This window comes from Ostreococcus tauri (genome assembly GCF_000214015.3).
Source record: "Ostreococcus tauri WGS project CAID00000000 data, contig chromosome 02, whole genome shotgun sequence".
Lineage (NCBI taxonomy): Eukaryota > Viridiplantae > Chlorophyta > Mamiellophyceae > Mamiellales > Bathycoccaceae > Ostreococcus > Ostreococcus tauri.
In genome coordinates this window covers 628,246-645,927 of record NC_014427.2, presented here as the reverse complement: position 1 = coordinate 645,927, position 17,682 = coordinate 628,246, and the positions used below count along the sequence as shown (strand labels likewise).

General features: G+C 58.8%; 11 protein-coding genes across 11 annotated transcripts; 3 read left to right on the top strand and 8 right to left on the bottom strand.

The window, feature by feature from the left end:
• Nucleotides 1-34: 34 nt before the first annotated feature.
• OT_ostta02g03300 (Glycosyl transferase, family 2) lies at nt 35-2,665 on the bottom strand (the record flags this gene model as incomplete). Its single annotated transcript, XM_022985106.1, has 1 exon — nt 35-2,665. One exon carries the CDS (start codon nt 2,663-2,665, stop codon nt 35-37), a length of 2,631 nt encoding a protein of 876 aa, XP_022840794.1.
• Nucleotides 2,666-2,847: 182 nt separating this feature from the next.
• On the bottom strand, nt 2,848-3,939 carry OT_ostta02g03290 (Putative sodium bile acid cotransporter; the record flags this gene model as incomplete). The annotated part of the gene is made up of 1 exon (XM_022985105.1): nt 2,848-3,939. The coding sequence occupies one exon, from the start codon at nt 3,937-3,939 to the stop codon at nt 2,848-2,850; it is 1,092 nt and encodes a 363-aa protein (XP_022840793.1).
• Nucleotides 3,940-4,063: 124 nt separating this feature from the next.
• OT_ostta02g03280 (Cysteine peptidase, cysteine active site) lies at nt 4,064-5,704 on the bottom strand (the record flags this gene model as incomplete). Its single annotated transcript, XM_003075122.2, has 1 exon — nt 4,064-5,704. One exon carries the CDS (start codon nt 5,702-5,704, stop codon nt 4,064-4,066), a length of 1,641 nt encoding a protein of 546 aa, XP_003075170.2.
• A 427-nt stretch (nt 5,705-6,131) lies between these two features.
• OT_ostta02g03270 (unnamed product) lies at nt 6,132-7,307 on the top strand (the record flags this gene model as incomplete). The annotated part of the gene is made up of 1 exon (XM_003075121.2): nt 6,132-7,307. The coding sequence occupies one exon, from the start codon at nt 6,132-6,134 to the stop codon at nt 7,305-7,307; it is 1,176 nt and encodes a 391-aa protein (XP_003075169.2).
• Nucleotides 7,308-7,519: 212 nt separating this feature from the next.
• Nucleotides 7,520-8,160, bottom strand: OT_ostta02g03260 (Ribosomal S11, conserved site; the record flags this gene model as incomplete). Its single annotated transcript, XM_022985104.1, has 2 exons — nt 7,520-7,849; nt 8,071-8,160. 2 exons carry the CDS (start codon nt 8,158-8,160, stop codon nt 7,520-7,522), a joined length of 420 nt encoding a protein of 139 aa, XP_022840792.1.
• A 269-nt stretch (nt 8,161-8,429) lies between these two features.
• Nucleotides 8,430-12,110, bottom strand: OT_ostta02g03250 (Ubiquitin carboxyl-terminal hydrolases family 2; the record flags this gene model as incomplete). Its single annotated transcript, XM_022985103.1, has 2 exons — nt 8,430-11,884; nt 12,068-12,110. The coding sequence occupies 2 exons, from the start codon at nt 12,108-12,110 to the stop codon at nt 8,430-8,432; spliced, it is 3,498 nt and encodes a 1,165-aa protein (XP_022840791.1).
• A 207-nt stretch (nt 12,111-12,317) lies between these two features.
• Nucleotides 12,318-13,266, bottom strand: OT_ostta02g03240 (unnamed product; the record flags this gene model as incomplete). Its single annotated transcript, XM_022985102.1, has 2 exons — nt 12,318-12,899; nt 12,937-13,266. The coding sequence occupies 2 exons, from the start codon at nt 13,264-13,266 to the stop codon at nt 12,318-12,320; spliced, it is 912 nt and encodes a 303-aa protein (XP_022840790.1).
• A 51-nt stretch (nt 13,267-13,317) lies between these two features.
• Nucleotides 13,318-14,106, top strand: OT_ostta02g03230 (Mog1/PsbP, alpha/beta/alpha sandwich; the record flags this gene model as incomplete). The annotated part of the gene is made up of 1 exon (XM_003075117.2): nt 13,318-14,106. The coding sequence occupies one exon, from the start codon at nt 13,318-13,320 to the stop codon at nt 14,104-14,106; it is 789 nt and encodes a 262-aa protein (XP_003075165.2).
• Nucleotides 14,107-14,144: 38 nt separating this feature from the next.
• Nucleotides 14,145-15,299, bottom strand: OT_ostta02g03220 (unnamed product; the record flags this gene model as incomplete). The annotated part of the gene is made up of 1 exon (XM_022985101.1): nt 14,145-15,299. The coding sequence occupies one exon, from the start codon at nt 15,297-15,299 to the stop codon at nt 14,145-14,147; it is 1,155 nt and encodes a 384-aa protein (XP_022840789.1).
• Nucleotides 15,300-15,554: 255 nt separating this feature from the next.
• Nucleotides 15,555-16,109, top strand: OT_ostta02g03210 (Mediator complex, subunit Med7; the record flags this gene model as incomplete). The annotated part of the gene is made up of 1 exon (XM_003075115.2): nt 15,555-16,109. One exon carries the CDS (start codon nt 15,555-15,557, stop codon nt 16,107-16,109), a length of 555 nt encoding a protein of 184 aa, XP_003075163.2.
• A 74-nt stretch (nt 16,110-16,183) lies between these two features.
• On the bottom strand, nt 16,184-17,632 carry OT_ostta02g03200 (GPI mannosyltransferase 2; the record flags this gene model as incomplete). Its single annotated transcript, XM_003075114.2, has 1 exon — nt 16,184-17,632. One exon carries the CDS (start codon nt 17,630-17,632, stop codon nt 16,184-16,186), a length of 1,449 nt encoding a protein of 482 aa, XP_003075162.2.
• Nucleotides 17,633-17,682: the final 50 nt, after the last annotated feature.

The window sequence follows — 17,682 nt, the reverse complement described above, 5'->3', positions numbered from 1 at the left end:
GATCTATACCTGGTAGCTAGAGTGATTATTTAGTTTAGTTGAAGTACCAAAGCGTAGTCCCTTCGATGAGCCCGAGCGTGTCGACGTTGGATTCTAAATCCCCGCTAACGCCCGAACCTTTTCGCCGCTTTGCGACGCATACAACAACTGGAAGTCCTCTCGGCGCCTTCGCAAAATGAACGATGGGCACGGACACTTCGTCTCCAACGTTCGTATTCGTGTACTTTCGTCCAGTTTTCCGCGGATCGACGTCGATCAGCGCCTGCACCCTTTGCCGCGCCGACGGCGAGATTTCGTTCAAGAAATTTTTCGCGTCCCGCCCGGCGCCCCAAACGATGAATTTCTCCCACGTCGGGAGCGACAAGATACGTTCCTCGAACGCTTGTGCGCGAACCTGAAGTAACCTACGTCTACTGCACCGAGCCGACGCACTCTGTGGACTCCATCTGTACAAAAGTACGGGGTTGTGCGGGTAATCTCCAGCCCTCAACATCGAAGGCACCTTGTCCAGTTCGTTTTGCTCGTAGTGCAACTGCAAGTGCCTTTGGAAAAAGATCAAGTCTTCCGCTTCGCCAGACCCTGGAGGAGCCTCAACGAACCCACCGATCTCATCGAAATTCGCTCGCGTCATGCACCACGTTGGTAACAGCACCGTGCACTCGCGGAACTGCTCGAGGTGAAGTTCTTTTTGCGTCATCATGTTCGCCCACGCCTCATAGTGCTCTGTTGAGCCGCTGGGATATCGTTTCCAACACCCGCCAATGATCGCCCTCGGATTGTTCATGGCGAGAGGCACTTGGACTTCGAGTCTGTTTGGCATCATGACGTCGTCGGCGTCGAGAAATACGAGAATCGACCCACTACTCTGCTGAATGCAGCGGTTCCTACAAAATCCAATCCCACAGTTGGGCGCGTCCTCCGCGACAAACTGGGCGCTCTCCGGCCACCTGCTCCCGTTCACGACGACCGAGATGCCAACGCGTTCGAGGGCTTCTCGCCAACGTCTAATGAACTTAGCTGACTCATCCGTGCTACCGTCGTCGAAGATGCTCACCTCGACTGGTCCCCGATAGGTTTGCGCGCATACTGAGCTCAACGTTTCATCCAAAAATCGCGCCGCGTTGTGCACGGGGACGATGATGCTCACGCGCGGTAACGTTTCGTCCACTGGTGGTCGAACGACCTGCTCGTCGGGTTCCGTCGACGGCATGAAATCCAACGTGCGCGAATACTTTGGCTGGTCAGATGCGACCTCCTTGATGGTAGGGATGCCCTGCTCTTTAAACGACTCTTCCTTCACTCTCGCCATGCCATTCGCTAAGTAACGCACCTGTGACGAAAGGTTGCTTGTTCCACTGTGAATCAGCCACGGATGAAGCAGCGCCACGGTGCCAGCCTTGCCAACGAGCTGCTCGATGACGCCGTCGATGTCGTGGCGGCTCATGGCGTTCTCAGCCTCGTTCGCATCAATCTCGTACGACAACGGCAAACGTCCGGCGCTCGAGAGTTCGCTCACCAACTCGATTGCCCACGAGTTAAGATCACTGTGAACGATCCCGCCCTTCGTTCGCACGTGCTGGGCTACCCACTTGTGCGAACCCTTGATGAACGCGGTGCCTCCGCCTCCGGGTTCACAGTCTGACAAAAATATCAAAATTATCGCCCCCTGGAACGGATGTCCCTCCGGCGTTCGCACCGCGTCTGGTGAAAATCCCGCACCGATGTCCAGATGCCATCCACGATTGAGCATGCGCCTGCGATTCACTGGGTGCCAGGACTTGGCCGGGTCCACTTGTAGGGTCTTTCCGGCTTCCTCTGCCGCCGCGTTCGCCTTGTACTCCCGCTCCTCGTGGATTACGTTCGCCGAGCGCTCGTCCAGGAGCATCATCGCTCTTCCACGTGACTGCTTCTTCGTGCACCCCGGTCGAACCTGCTGCATCATGGACGTGATGTGCTGCCACTTCTCTCCGTGCTCGGTCACGGCTGCGAGCAACTTTGCGTCCTGCTCCGGCGTCCACGACGCTTGAAAACTCTCCTCACACTGCTTCGCCGACCACGTCAGCTCACTCGTGCTCAACATCTTTGCGATGAAGTCCCATTCCAACCCACTCTCCCTGAGCTCCTTCGCCCGCGCACTGTCCCCTTCCGTCCACCGGGCCGGCGCCGGAGTGCACCGGCCGCTCTCGTCGCTCGTCCGTCTTCGTTTCTCGCTCTGCTCCGCCCGCGCGATCGCCGCCCTCGCCTCTCGCGCGCACCGCACCGCCTTCTCGCACGAGTTCTCTGGAAACGTCACCGGACAGTACCAATGTCTCGTGTCGCACTTTCCATTCACCGCGTCCACGTCGTTGAGCTCAATGTCCCACCGCGCGCCGCCCAACACCTCGTCCAGCGCTTCCGTCAGCCGCTCGCTCGTCCGTAACGCGCACCAATCCGCCCCATCGCTCGGCGGGACGATCTCAACCACGCGTCGCGCGCTTCCGGAGGGCCAGGACGCGGGATCGTCGCAGTCGACGCCCCTGGGGAACCCAGACTCACCCGAGACCACTGGGTCTCGGAGTTCGCGTTTGATCTGTCTCACGACGTCATCGACGACGTCTCGGGCGATGGCGTCGGGAACGATGACGATGCCGTCGGAGATGAAGGCGTCGCGGAGCGTTTGGGGCATGTCCGCGGCGCGCGCGCGCGCGAGGCGGCGACTGCGGTCGTACGCGAGGCGTAGGGCGGCGACGAGACGACGACGACGACGCGCGGCGGTTCGCTTCCAGAGCAGCACAGGATAGAAGATGATGGATACACGCGAAAATGATGAAAAAAATCGTGATATACAACGATCGAGATGAAGAGCGATCAAACGGCGGCGGTGGGGGGTTGGGCGGCGGCGAGCTTGGCGTCGGAGCGAATCGCGAGGTGACTCGCGAGCGGCGCGTCCATGAATAGTTGAGTGATGTGGCACACGATGCATGGGACGGCAATGAGACCTGGGGAGCCGAAGACGTCCTCGGGAAGGTAGGAGATTATGGTCATCGCCACCGGTAGGGTCTTTTGACTGGACATCATGACGCTCGCGACACGCTCGGGACCGCAGATGCCGAACGCGTGCGTCCCGACGTAGTTGATCCCGAGCATCACTAAGTGTAACACTATCCCAGCAAACATCACGGCGAAGATGGTACCGGCATCAGTACTCTTCAACTCGCTCGAGCTCTTAGATATGGACATCCAAACGACAATGATGAGACACGAGTTGTTCGTCAGCGTGAGCTCCTGCTTGTACTTCGTCGCCGCCGCCGAGAGCGCTGGCCAGCTCTCCCTCGCCAACTTCCCGAACACAATCGGCACCAGTATCGTAAAAATCAACTTAACCAACAACTTGATCGCCTGCTTGGTCATCTCGCTCGTCAAAGATCGCTCGACCGCTCCGCTCAACGCCGGCCCGGACGCCACGACGGCGTTGTAATAAAACGGCACCGTGAATACCCCAATCAAATTCGTCGACACCGTGAGCATCATCGCCAGCGCCACGTTCCCCTTCGCGTTACGCACTAAAGTCACCCCGCTCGTCAACGTCGTCGGGACGCAACAGAACAACGCCAGACCGTACCGATACTCCCGCGGCTTGTACGGCAGCCACACCGCCAAGAACCCCAACACTGGCGTGAGACCTAAAATCGACACCGCGCCGTAGACGTACGCCCGTCGTCCGCTCGCCAGCGCCGAGGAGATCTCTTCCGTCTTCAGCGTCGCCCCGGATATGATGAATATGACGACGACGCAGATCGTTTGCGTGACGCTCCACGAGCTGACCTCCCAACTCGCGAGCTCTTTGCCAGCCGCGGGAACGGTGAGACCGAAGAGAAGGGCGAGAGAAAAGCCGCAGACCAAGAAGTTGTCGATGACGAACTTTTTGACGCGCGTGGCGGACGGGAGCGCGGGCGGCATGATGCGCCTTGGAGTGCGGCGACCGGGGAGGGGATGAGCGAGCGACGTGCGACGACGCGGAGGCAAGGTCGGCTAGGATGATTTTTGATCAAAAGTACGACGCGAGAACGAAAGATTCTCTATGCTAGAGTGTGTCGCGGACGGGGACAACGTCGTACTGATCTCTTGGATCTCGGCCGGATCGACCGGCGTACTCGAGACCGGTTACCGGTTCGCTGTGGGCCTCGAATCGAGAGCGCTCGCGAGCGACGGAGAGCCCGGAGAGATCGCGCTCGGAACCGAACTTTTGGTCCTTGACATTGAAGTGTTTGTCATACTCGTCGTAGTCCAGATCGCTGTAGTAGTATCCGTCGTCTTCCGTCATGCACGAGATGACGGTGAGGACGCCCATGGAGAGCGCGGCAACGAGGATGACGGCTGTCAGGACGACGTAGACGATGCCACCCACCGTGTTCACGTCCATCTTCGGCGTCCAGTCGATGAAGTCGTCCAGGCCTTGAATGTAATCCGGATCGGCGTACGTCAGGTTGCTCAGTTTCAATGGCGCGACGGCTTCGATGAGGAGACCGCACGTTGCGTTGTACGCTTCGCCCTGAATGGCGATGCGCGCATACCCGCCCTCGCCCCAGTTTTCCCCCCAAGAGTTTTTAATGATGACGTAATCTAAATCGCTATCATCGTCGTGTCCGTAACCGACCGCCACAACGGCGTGGTTTATCAAGTTGGGCGACCGATTCCAGTCTGGCTGGCAGTCGTCGTACGTCAATATGCCTCCCGAGTAGAATCTAAACGGTGCGCCGAGCGCGTTCACAGCGACGGAAACCGGCTGCATGTAGATGGCTGACTTTAAATCTTTCCAGTCGTTATCCAGTATGATGTAGTCGTCGATGGAGGCGGCGTGTTTCCGAGCCGTGTTCGTTCTGCACGGACCAACCTCGCTCGTCTTCAAAGTGTACGGATGCACTGGGTAATCTCCCGCGGCTGATATCCCGCCTTTCATCACCGCGTACTGGTATCCGGTCACCATGTTCCCACCCACGCAGTCTTGATCGATCGGATCGCATTCTAACAACATCTGCGGCGACAGCGTCACCGGCTCCTTGGTCCAAATGTAGTGCACACCCTCCACCGCCGCTGCGGTGGTGAACGCCCAGCACCCGCCGCACAAGCCCTGCTCCCACACACGGCCCACTCCGCCGACGTCGCGCCAATCCCAGTGCGTGGGAAGGTTTTCGGCGTCGAACAAGTCACCCTCGCTGCTCCTCTCGTTTTTCCAAATGTCTTCGTTTCGTCTGAGAAACTCCTGGTGCATCCTGCGCCAGCCATCCTTCTTCTCCTTACTCCGATCGCGCTCTTCAGTGGGCGATGGTTTAAGCGTTCCGATACTCTTTTCAAACTCCTCCTTGGTCCTGACGCTCCACAGATTGGGCCCGAACCTCACCCGAGAGGACACCTTCGACGACTTTGACTCGTCGCGCTCGCCGTCGTCGTCGTCGCCGTCGTTATGATGATGATGATGCCGCCTACTTTCATCGCCCAACGACGCCGTTGCCTCCAACTCACTTAAAACCCTAAAATTCTCTGCGAATATCTTCGCCCTGCGCTCACTTTCCTCGCACGGCCACGCTTTCTCGCTCCCGCAGTACTCTCGCTTCAACCCGCGCGTCGTCGCGAACGCCTCGAACGCCTCGAACGCCTCCCGCTCCCCGATCGCCGCCGAGAGCGACGCCTCCAACGTCTGCGCCGTGCGCGCCGACGCCGTCATCGCCTCCGAAGCGCGCACGCGCACTCGAACGACGTCCAAGAGCGCGTCCGTCGCGCCCGCCTGGGTGTTGGACCCGTCGTCATCCGCGTTCGCCGTCGCATCCCCGCCCGCTCCCGACGCGCTCGCGACGGACGCGAGGCAGACGGCGACGCGCGCGAGGTCGTGCCGTCGTCGTCGACGCCGCGCGCGCGACCGCATGGACACGAGCGACGGTCGCGGACGATCGTTCGCGGTGTGGCGCGCGTGTCTCGTATAAAACGACGCCATAAAGGTACTCGCGCGTGACGCCACCGCTATGACGAGAGGGGAACGGAACCGTCGGGTCGCGTCGACGCTCGAGCGCGCACACGCGGACGCGCGCGCGTCTCTCGAGCGCGTGCGCGCTCGAAACCGGTCGAGGCATTAATTCCGAGCGTATTCACGCGCGATGGGTCCGTGGGACTCCCCTGACGCGCCTCGAGCGCGCGATGCATCGCGCGTGAGAGAGATCAGTGGACGCACCGCGAGAGAGTGGTTCCGCCGCGCGCTGAATCGCGTCGACGTTGGACGGGCGAACGTGATCGACGACGCGTGTGAACGAAAATCGTCCGTCGAGACGTCGTCCGTGGATTCGGACGATCGAGAGGAGGAACTGCGACACCTCAGGCGACACGTCGAGGCGCTCACGGTGGCGTGCGCCGACGCCGAGGCGAGGGCCAAGATGAACGCGGTCTCAAAGGAGCGATTGGACGTTTTGAGGAGAGAGAATGCGAATTTGAAAGATGCTGATGAGAAGCGATCGAAGGCGGAGACGCGGGCGAAGGCGGCGGAGGCGAGGGCGAACGCGGCCCGTGACGCGCTGGTGCACGCGGCGGTCCGACACGAGGAGGCTTTGAAGAAGATGTACGAGGAGAGTGAGGCGACGGCGCAGAAGCACAGGGTGGAGATCGAGCGGTTGAGATCGGAGGCGTGCGTCATGACGGAGAGGCTGATCGATCTCGAGCGCGTGAACGAGGAGTTGGAGGTTGATTTGGCAGAGTATCGCGAGGAAACCGCCCACCTGGACGAAGTCATCGCACAACATGAGGACGACCTCGCCCGTTTGATCATGGAAAAGCATAGTATCGAGCGCGAACTCGCGGCAAAGAGCGCGGCAAGCATTAAATCGCTCATCATGTCACCATTTTCGCCCAAGATTCAGCCCGAGAGTACGCCGCGCCTGGCGGCGGCCATGCGCTGGTTCGAGGATGTCGTCGTGTCTCCAATGCGCTCGACGGCGCCTTTCGCGGATCTCACGAACGTTGAGACCGTAAAATCGCCGATGTCGAGTAAATCACGCCTCGGTCCCGGGCACAGCCCGTTGCCCAAGACCCCAGGGGCTGTGCTGGAAGACTCGGCGGAGGACGATGTGAACGATTATGGGAGCGAGGATGAGAGCGTGGGCGCCGCAGTGCTCCTTCCCACTATCGATCCTCCCAAGATGTCGACGCTTCCTCGGAGATGCACCTGGAAACTGGCGTTTTCCAAGGATCCGGTGGACAGTCTGTACGGCAGACCGCTTCGTGAGATTGGCGCGCTCCGTTTGCGCGTTGTCGGCTCCGTCTCCTTGACCACGGTGAACTGAGTCTTCGTCGCGCTTTCGTCCGTAACCAGCGCGTAACATCGCGTCAAATCTTGTCGTGTAACCAGGCTGTATCATCAGATCGCATCGTTTGCGCGTCGCCGCGAGCTCGAGGATATTTAGAAATTGCGACGGCTCCTTGAAGTATGAAATGACCTCCTCTCACAAACTGGCTAGTAGTGGTGCTACGAAAGGCCGCGACCCCGGCCGCGCGCCTACAAACGACGACCGCGGCGACCACCCTTTCTACGAGTAGAGTCCGTCGGCGTCGGCGTTACGTCCTCAATGCGGCCAATCTTGATGCCACTGCGCGAGAGCGCCCGGAGTGCGCTCTGGCCGCCCGGACCCGGCGACTTCGTCTTGTTACCGCCCTTGGCGCGCATCTTGATGTGCAACGCCGTGATTCCGAGCTCCTTGCATCGCGCCGCGACGTCTTGCGCCGCGAGCATCGCCGCGTACGGAGAGGATTCATCGCGATCCGCCTTCACCTTCATCCCGCCGGTGCATCGGCTCAGGGTTTCCTTACCGGACAAATCCGTGACGTGCTGTGATTTGGGTGTACGGACGCGCGCGAGGTCAGTCTCCGGTCGTACACGCTCGAATCGAACGAAGAAGAGTCACGATCGATGTTTCCACGCCTTTGATGCACACGGTCGACGTTGCACGGACGTCGACGGTCGTACAAAGCGCGATCATGCGCTCACTAGGGCTTTCGCCTCTCCGTCTCGAACGCGCGGTCGCTTCTCTAAGGAGATCCGAGACGTACCACGAAAGTGTCGTTGAACGACGCGAAGATATGCGCGACGCCGAAGACGAGCTCGCCTTCGCGCGCTTGGGGGCCGACGTACGTAGCCATGACGCGTCGAACAGAGACGGATCGATGCCGCGCGTTCACTCACGTCGCGCTGTTTTTACTGTTTTCTGTCTCGGTGATCAGCGTCTTGTGTATGGGTAACACACACATATTGTATCGACGTTGAAAACGAACGCTAGCGTGCGTCAATTATTCTTTTGAGTGCGGACTCGCTGGAAAGAGAGGGACGCATGCGGTTTTCGCATTCAAGAGCGCGTGAAGGGTATCAAATCGTTTTGTGTGTGGAATTACAGTCGAACCTCGACGTTTGCCTAGAGGATTTTGATCGCGCGCTCGAACCCGCCCGTGGTCTTGCCTTGTCGACTCGCGGGACGTCTTGGGCCCTTGACGTCGCGTTCGATGCCCAAGATGGACTCTAAGAAGCCGTCTTTGTCGACTCGATTGAATTTGGTGGACAGGAGCAAGTCGTCATCGTCACTCAGGGGTTCGAAGCGGTTCGGGACGTTTCCCGCGTAAAACTTGCACTTGGCGAAGTCTTCGTCCGGCACCTCGAGCTTGTTCTTGATGCGCTCCTTGAGCGCACCGAAGGTTTCTGATTCTGAGATGCGAACCATGAATGGTTCGTCGTAGCAGTGGAACTGCGACGGATTGGACAAATCTTTCGAAATACTGTACACCCTGAGGAGCTTGTCCGTCTCAGGCTCGTCTTCAGGGACTTCCTCGGCGCGCAGCGTCCAGTACTGATCATTGATGTCAGCGATCTCCTTATCCTCGTCGAAAACCTTGTAAATTTGAGAGTAAAACAACTCCAGCAAGCGTAACTTTCGATCCGGGCCAACCTTATCGCCGAGTTGGGATTTGATCTCTTCCAACACGTCCTGCACAGTCGCGTTTTTCGGCAGACGCAACTGAAACTCCTGAACCAGTTTCGTGTTCGCCGCGTGGAACGACACCTTGAGTGTCTTTAACTGCTCGAGTTCGGGCAAGGGGATGTCCAAAACTTCGTAGTAAAGTACCTCACTCTGTTGGTTGTCCAGCATCTGAACCAAATTGTCCATGCCTCGGAACTTGTAGCTCACACTCTTCGGACCATTAGTGTACACGTTGTACGCAGTGAAGCGCAGACGCATGGGATCTGACAACTCGATTGCATCGGCCAAAGCCTCGGCGACTTGATCGTAACTCATCAACTTCGTCAGCTCGAGCCGCACTTTATCGACTTTTGACTCCGCCAGGTCGCGGAAAATGACGACTTGATGATTGTGGCGATACTCCATAAACTGAGCAACATTCGGGAACTTCAGAGTCTCCTCCATGACCTCGGTAACGTCCGGTTGAACGACCAAGATGTCACCGTTTCCTAGTTGCAAACTATCCTTGCTCTCTTTGTCGTCCATCAGCGCGAAGTTCTCAATCTGATGTGGACTTATCAAATCGACTTGAATTGCCGAATCGTGCACGAAGGCGATTTCTTCAAACAGAAGCACTTTCGATTCTTGATCGATTCCAGCCATTTCCTTGATCACTCTCAACTTATTGTGGAGCGTTTCATCCACGTTCGCGTAAAAGCTTCCGGCGTAAGTAAGACGAGCCTCGAACGGATTGTAAACCTTCAGGTGAAGGCAGATGCAGCGCCTGAGATCATAACACTCTGTTTTGTCGTCGAATTCCTCAAGCAAAAGCCTGAACTCACCCATGGGATTGTACGACCGATTTGGCGATCCGAACTTAACACGCATGTTCTCTACCGTCGCATCGTGCGGTAACTTTTCTTCTGGAATGACGCTCACCGGACGGCTAGTCTTGTTTCGTCGTGGCGAATACAACCAGTATCGCTGACGCGCAACGGGCACGCCGAGCTCCTCGGCCACGAGCGCTTTAAACTTCTTGAAAGTCGTTTTCTTCGGTAAGCGGAATCTCACTGCGTGTTCGCTGTCGAAGTTACCCAAATCGAAGAACTTTTCCGTCTCAATCTGCTCTTGCATACTCTTTTTCTGCAAAACCTTGATCACTGTGTACAGATGTGCCTCAGCCTTCTCCAGCGCTCTCCGTTCCTTCTCCGCCTGCTCGCCGGCGAAACGCGCCTGAAGGTGCGCGCTGAGGTGACATTTATTCGCATCACACATCATCTGATCCATGTCACTTTCTCGTACATACACCAGCATGTATGCGCTGCTCATCTTTGCATAGCGTAAATTGGGCGCAACACGCACGTTTGTTGAATCGTCATCCGCCTCCATATCACTATCGACGGGAACTGAGCCACCGCTTCCATACTGGTCCATCACTGCTTTCTCGGTGGACTCTTTCGTCACATGCTCGTCATCAAACTTGTACCACTGCGCGTCTTCATCTTGTAAATCTGGCCGAATGAAGGCGTAATAATGGCCACCGTTGATGCCACCGCTATGCACTAGGACGCTGTGAAGTTTATACTTGTTCCGAACGCTCTTATCGGAGTCGGGAACTAGGTATTTCCGGTCGCCGACGTCCAGATCAAGCTCTTCGGGGAACTCGTATCTATCGTGGATCTTCACCATCGTGTCGCGATTGAAGTCGTACTCAAAGCGTTTGAGCTGAATCGTCAGCACCGGAGGAAAGTTGTGGAACAGAGTACCTTTGCGTGCGTCTTGCAAGCCGAAGCCCTCGGCGCGGTACTTGTTATCGCCATCTAATTTCTCTATCTCCGTGTAGCGGTCGAAAGACGCATAAATATCTTTGCATCCCTTCACGTCCAACTGAAGATCGAGAAATTCCTCCTTGCGTTCACTCTTATAGTCCACGTTGATGCACTCGATGAAGTTTGTCGTGTGGCCTTCGAACAGTTTTTGTATGGTGCCTTCGACGCACGTTTGTTTCATTTGCTCCTCCAGCTTGTCTTGCAACACTCGATTGAGCTCCTGCACATCGTGCTGCATGAATGAGTCGTACGAGTCCCATCCAAACGACCGTGTGAGGTCCTCCGTGCTCACGTCTCCCTCACTCGCGTACTGCAGGCAGTAGAAGACTGACTGCAATGCTAATGGCATGCAAAGGTGCGCCTCCTCCGTTTCGTTCGTCGGCATATGATAGACGGCGCGTCGAAACGAAGGAATGTGATAGAGTGTCTGCAGGAGCGAGTTCATGTAACACGTCGCGCCCTGATTCTTCAACCCGATGAAGCCCGTCTCCTTACGCGAGTCGTACTCGCTGCAGACATTGTTCTGCATTCCGATTCTCTCCACCTCGTGCTCCTCGCACGGCGTGATAATGACTCGAAAAGTCACACATCCCTCGGCGTCGACGTATCCCTTTTCGTACACATCCTTCCTGGACACAAATGAAGTGAACCCCCAATCCGACTCCGTCTCGCAAAACGAGTGCGTGGCGTCCCTTGACACCATCATCGACGCGTCCTTCGGATGCAGCATCTGGAGCTCAAACTTACAGTGTCGCCGCCACTCCTTGCTCAGCTCGTCCTCCCTCCGCGGCCGGTCCACCGTGTCCAAAAACAAGCTCACGCTGCAGTCATCCAACGACTCCGCCCGAACGCGCTCCGTCCCGAACGGATACATCATCAACCGCCACTTCGCATCGCCACACGTAAACGTCTCGCCGTGCGCCTTGGACCCCCGTTTTCTCAACGACTCGAAATCGCAAAGCCAATCGTGCGTCACCGCCGCCGCGCGCGCGAACATCGCCTCGCTATCGCTCCCCTCGTCATCGCTCGTTCCGATCGCCGACCGCGACGCGTTCGTATCCGCGCTCTCGTACGAACGCATGTCCACTGCGCGCATCACAGCCGTCGGATCATCGTCAGTCGTCGCGCGTGGGCTGAAATCCATTCGGTTTTCATCGTTGTCTCAGATCGACCGTGTTCGTCGCGATTTCGTCGACGACGCGCGTCTGTTCGCGGTGCGGCGTCGCTTCGGATGTAGAGACGTCCAGACCGCGTCGATCTAACGCGTACCATCCGCGGAGGCGTCGGCGTCGGCGTCGAGCGTCGCCGTCATGTTCGACGTACGCGTGCCTTTAACGACTTGAAGCGAGCCCGATGGCCCACCGGTGCCAAATTGAGACGCGAGGCGTTCCGGAGGTTCTGGATGTACCACGCGCGCGCTTGACGGGGCGAGCGTTGATGCATGATTGAAAACCGACGTGTAATTTCATGCGTGATGCGCCGCGGAGGTGATGAAGTGAGTTCGCTAGGTGTAGGGCAGTCATCGACGGCCGGCGGCGCGGTTGGGCGATTCAGGCGAAACGCCGTCTCTTTCGCGAGAGGTGGGTAGGAACTTATCCCCGATGGCGCCGTGCGGCGATCGACGGAAGGCGGGGAAGACTACAGGATCACGATTTTTGTCGCGAGCGAATCGATCGACGTCAGTCACGGCGGAGGACGGCGACGCGGCGTCGCTCGCGTGTCGCTCGCGCTCGCGCCTCTGCGAGCGTCGCGCCTGGGAGTTGAGCGGTCCGAGCGAACGGCCGCCGCCGCCGCCGTTTTGCGTCGACTTCGACGGTGATGATAATGATGACGACCCTTGCGCTCCCGCTCCCGCTCCCGCTCCCGCTTTAGTTGCGTACGTCGTGGGTTTTGAAGCTCCTTGCTGTGACTGCAGCGGTTTCGGAATCGGCTTCTCGTCTTCGTCCACGCTCCTCGTCGTCACGCGCTCGTGCTTCGCCCCAAGACCACCCTTTCGCTCAGACTTACTCAACTTTTTCGACGCGAAGAGATAACTGTCGGCCTCTGAGTTTCGTTTCGCCAGGAGTTTCGTGAAGTTTGTATCCTCGTCGATCGCCACACGCTTATTCCCTACGATGCGAAACGTCAGCGTCAAACGCACGTGAACGAAAACAATCCAACCCCGTGAACGACTGAAAAGTACGAAACCAAGGCTGAATCACTCTCAAACGCTTACCTCTGTCGTGTGGAATAACCAAAGCGACGTGTAAGCTTGCTCTCAAACACGTGTCGGACATCCTCGGCATGTCTCGCGCGTCTCGCGTCGGCCCCGCTCCTCCCTGCGACGCCAGCGCCCTCGCGACGTCTCGCAAGAATCCCCGAAACCGCGTATTCGGTGTGACTCCAACGTTTCCGATCACCGTCGACGCGCGCGCCGCGGTCAGACGCTCGTCCGCGCGCAGCGCCAGCTCGCGCGCGTGTTTCTCCATCGTTTCCGTCGATTCGTCTTCTCTTCGCTATTCCGTGCCTCTCCGGTCGCGATGCGCGCCGCTCTATCGCCCCTTCGCGTCGAGTGTCGAGACGCGACGCGCGCGCGCTGGACGACCCCCCTCGCCGCGTCCGAGGCGCGCCGCGCGCGTCGAGAAGTCTCGACGCGGTCTGGGACCGACCGAATCGCTTTCGACGACTCGACGCCTCGCGCGCGCGCTCTCGCGCTCGATCGACGCGTGTGCGTCGCGCGCATACTCCTCAGCGTCGTCTGTGCGTCGCGCGCGCGCGAAGCGAACGCCCAGGATGGGTTCACGCGCGTCGAGAGCGCGTCTGGTTGGAACGTCTTTGAGAGCGACGGCGATTCGCTGTCGCCGCGTCCGTACGCGCTCGAGTGGCCGAGCGGGTGGAGCGCACTGGAGGACGTCTCTTCGGCGCGTTCGGTGGGCGTGGATGCGTCGTTTAAGGATTTCAACGACGAGGCGAGCACGTTGGCTGTGTTTATCACCGACGTAAAGCAGCTGAGCGCGCGAGAGAGGTACGGGACGTTGGAGGAGGACGCGCGATTGCGGGCGGAGAGCGCGCCGAATCAGCGCACGATCGGGAAAAAGACGGTGGAGGTACGCGTGGGGGATCGCGCGTGCGAGGGACATCAGATTGAGACTTTGGTGGGCGGCGGAACGGCCGGGCGGTTTGGCGCGGCGGTAGAGTTGGTGAAGATTTGGATCGATCCGAAGAGCGGGAAAGAGTATTTAATACGAGCGACGGCGTCGCGTTCGTCGTGGCCGAGAGCGAAGGCGAGTCTGAGGAGGTCTGTCGATAGTTTTCGATTTGTAAATTGAGTCTATGAGCTACAAAAACGATGCGGCGGTGCGAGCCTCTACGGTGCGCGTCCTCCGCCGCGGTGCTTCGGTTTAGTGTTCTCCACGGTCTCGCCCGCGAGAACTTTTGAAATGATGTCCTCACACGTATTCTTAAACCACTGATACTCGTCGGATATCACGTCCTTTATTTCTTGATACCTCGGATGCTTGGCGTGGTGTCTCATGAAGTGACGCGCCACGACGTAGAGGTTCGATTTGTCCCCGTTGAAGGACAAGATGGTCGGTAGAGTGTGCGTCTCCGTGTTCACGACGTGCGCGTATTTTCGATCGTAGTACACGGTGTTCTTGCCGTACTGCGCGAAATGTTTGCTCTCCATGGCGGTGTCCCAGGCTGGTGCGAAGAGGTGTTGCTGGTAATCGAGCGTAATGGTGTACGCCGGATTTGCACTCGTCTTGTTCGTTCTCGACTCCACTTGACGTAAAAACGCGTTCGCCAGGATCAACTGGTCGTCTTCGTTCACGTCTTTCATGCGCGCAACGACGTCGCTCAGGAGCGCGGCCATGCCCTTCGCCCGACCGATCAGGTTGCCAGAGTTCAAGTACTTGTACGTCGAGCCGACGTCTCGGGGATACTTTTTGCACGCCTCGAACCCGCCCGGTATCCTCTCGCGTCCCTTGATGACCCACGGCCAACAATTTTTCTCGCTGCTCGCCACGACGAGGTTCTTCGTCGCTCCCCCGCTCTCGAGCTCGATGTCCTTGAAGTGCCGGAGGACCTCCTCCACGTTTTGCACGTACATGACGTCCGACGCGTCGCCGAGCGAAACGATCGTATCGTCCCCGATCCCGAGCTCTTTTCGCATGTCATCATCCGTCAGAGCCTTGAGCCACGCGAAAACTTTCTTCGTCTTTGGGTTCTTCACGCGCTCGACGTCGAATCTCGCGGAGTCTCTCGCGTTTGAGCCGAGCATTCGCAGCGCTATTCCCGACATTGCCGCCGTCTCTCCGCTCACGCACATCCCTGGGACGACGCGATCACTGTACGTGAGGAACACGGCGTCCTTCGTCGCTCTTCCGAGCGCGCCGCCCCCCCCTCGCCGCGCCCGCGCGCCCAACCGCGCCCGCGTCGCCGTCCTCGTCTCCGTCTCCGACACCGCCCTCGCGCGTCCCACCGCGCGCCCAACCGCGAGCATACCGACCACGAACGCCATCGTCACCGCGCACGTCGCCAGCGCGTAGGTCGACCGTCGCCATCGCCCATCGCGTCGATCCGCGAGCGCAACACCATCGTCGTCGGCGACGCGTTCGTCCAACGTCTCGCGCGCGCGATTCGCCGTGGACGCGACGTCGCCGCCGCGCGCGCGCGCGAGGAGCGCCTCGCCCTCGTCCATCGATCGCCCGTCGACGCGCGGTGATGTCACGGTGGCGGCGTCGTTCTGGGCTGCCACAGGTCGACGCACCGCGCGATGCCGACGAGCGCGACGCCCTTCCCGCCGCCGCCCGCGTTTTACGTCCTGTGCGACGGCGACGACGCGGCGGCGAGGTTGCCACCGCCGAGACCGCCGAAGAGAGGGTCGACGCACGCCGCGTTCGGGGCGACGCACGACGATGCGACGTGGGAAGAGATCGCGAGACGAACCGAGTTCGCGCATCCGGTGGTGTGCGACGCGTCGGCGGACGCGCGGGAGGAGATCGTGAAGTGCGCGAACGCGGCGTGCGAACGGTACGTCGATGTGCTGCGGAATTGCGTGGATGCGCCTGGGATGAGCGATGGGAGCGCGCACGCGTGCGCGGCGATTCTGAACAACGCGCACCGGACGATCAACGACGTGATGCGACCGGCGCAAGCGATGGCAGATTTGGAGTATAGGATGCGGGTGATGATCGATGAGAAGCGGGAGACGATCGAGGCGCTGAGAAAGGCGGTGAAAGAGGCGAGAGAGATTCGAGATGGGTTGAAGACGGGCGACGCGGGGAAGACACTCGGCGAGGCGCTCGGGAGTCCAGGATGGAAAAATTGACTTTTGACGACGCGGCTTCGGCGGTAGGTTTTTACTAGCGATGTAGATTACAAACGATGATTCGTACTCGCGTTCTATGTCCACGGGTAGAAGCTCGCGAAGAGGGCGACGCCGACGAAGGCGTACGCGAGTGAGTACGTCGTCACGACGAGACGCAGCGCTGGACTCTTCGCGCCGAGGTGCGCTAATCCCCAATACATCGCCGGCGACGTGCTCAGGAACCTGGTGGCAACCTGAACGTGCATGTACGTCGCCGCGATCAGAGTCATCACCGCCAACTGCAGGTAGTACGCGGAAACGAAGAATTGATGGTCTTCCTTGACGAAGGCGGCGCTGCGCCTCGCGCGCTCGCGAAGAAACCATTGCGACAGATACGCCCCGATCGCGATCGCGGGCGCGCCGAGAATGACATTTCCGAGATTTCTCGCGTGATACGACGACATGAAGCCGAGCCCCCAATAATGTCGCTGCAAGTAGGAGTACATGGGGCTCGGGATCAGGCCGAAGAGATTTCTCCACGATCGATTTTGACACCACGGCCGCTTCACTTTGATGCTGAACGGACAGTATCTGGCTTCGCCGAAGCGCGCAAATAGGTAGTGTGGGAACACTACTAATATGAGCGCGATGAATCCGCGTTTTATCCATCGCGCGGCTTTGAAGTGCCGACGCTGATCTTGCCTATTGCGTAACGTGAGGAACACCTCTCGAGAAATGTGCGAGAGCACAATGATGACGTTCAAAACACCGTTCGAGCGAAACGCTGTCGCCACGCCGAATAGAATACCAGCGAGTACGATCGTGTTCTCTTCTAACACTGATCCAGCGGCGAACTGTGCCCAGGCGAACCCGCTCTCGGTGTATGCGCTCCCGTAAAAGATGTTAGCTGGATTGATTATGTACAGTCGCGCCGCCGCCTCGGCGACGCCGTCATTCTTCAGCATCGTCTTCGACAGAGAGTGTAGTGCCGTAGCACTTAACGCAAACGTGATGGTGTTGAACAGGATCGCGGCGAGGTTCGCTAAACACGTCTCCGGTATGTTTCTGAGCAATATCGTGCGCGTCACAAAACGCACGAAGCGAGACGATAGTTGTATCACGAACGGCAAACCCGGGTAGAAGGCGTGCTGATGCTCGAACTCATATCCATTTACGGCGATGTTTGTGAAGTGCACGCCGTCCCACGCCGCAAGCGCGCTCGCGCGCCGACACACAAACCCGCACGCCGCGCCCGCTTTCGCGTCCCAGCCCAATCCTCGAGACGTGTCGTACGACCCCATCATCCCCTCCGTCACCATCGCCACTAAAATAGCCCCCAGTCGCACTTTCAAAGCGCTTCGAAACGTCCTATCTCTCCATGTCGCCTTCGATCGCTCGATTCCGTACCTGCGCGCCGAAGACATAAACGTCTCGCGCGCCGGCGCCGCACAGTCCACGGCCGACGACGACGTCAACGCAGTCGTCGGCCGAACCGGCGCATCGTCGGAAGAGATATCATCAGCCGATCTCGCGTCGCCCACCATCGCGTTTTGACGCTTCACGAAGTCGTTTAACGCGCGCTTCGAGCCAATTC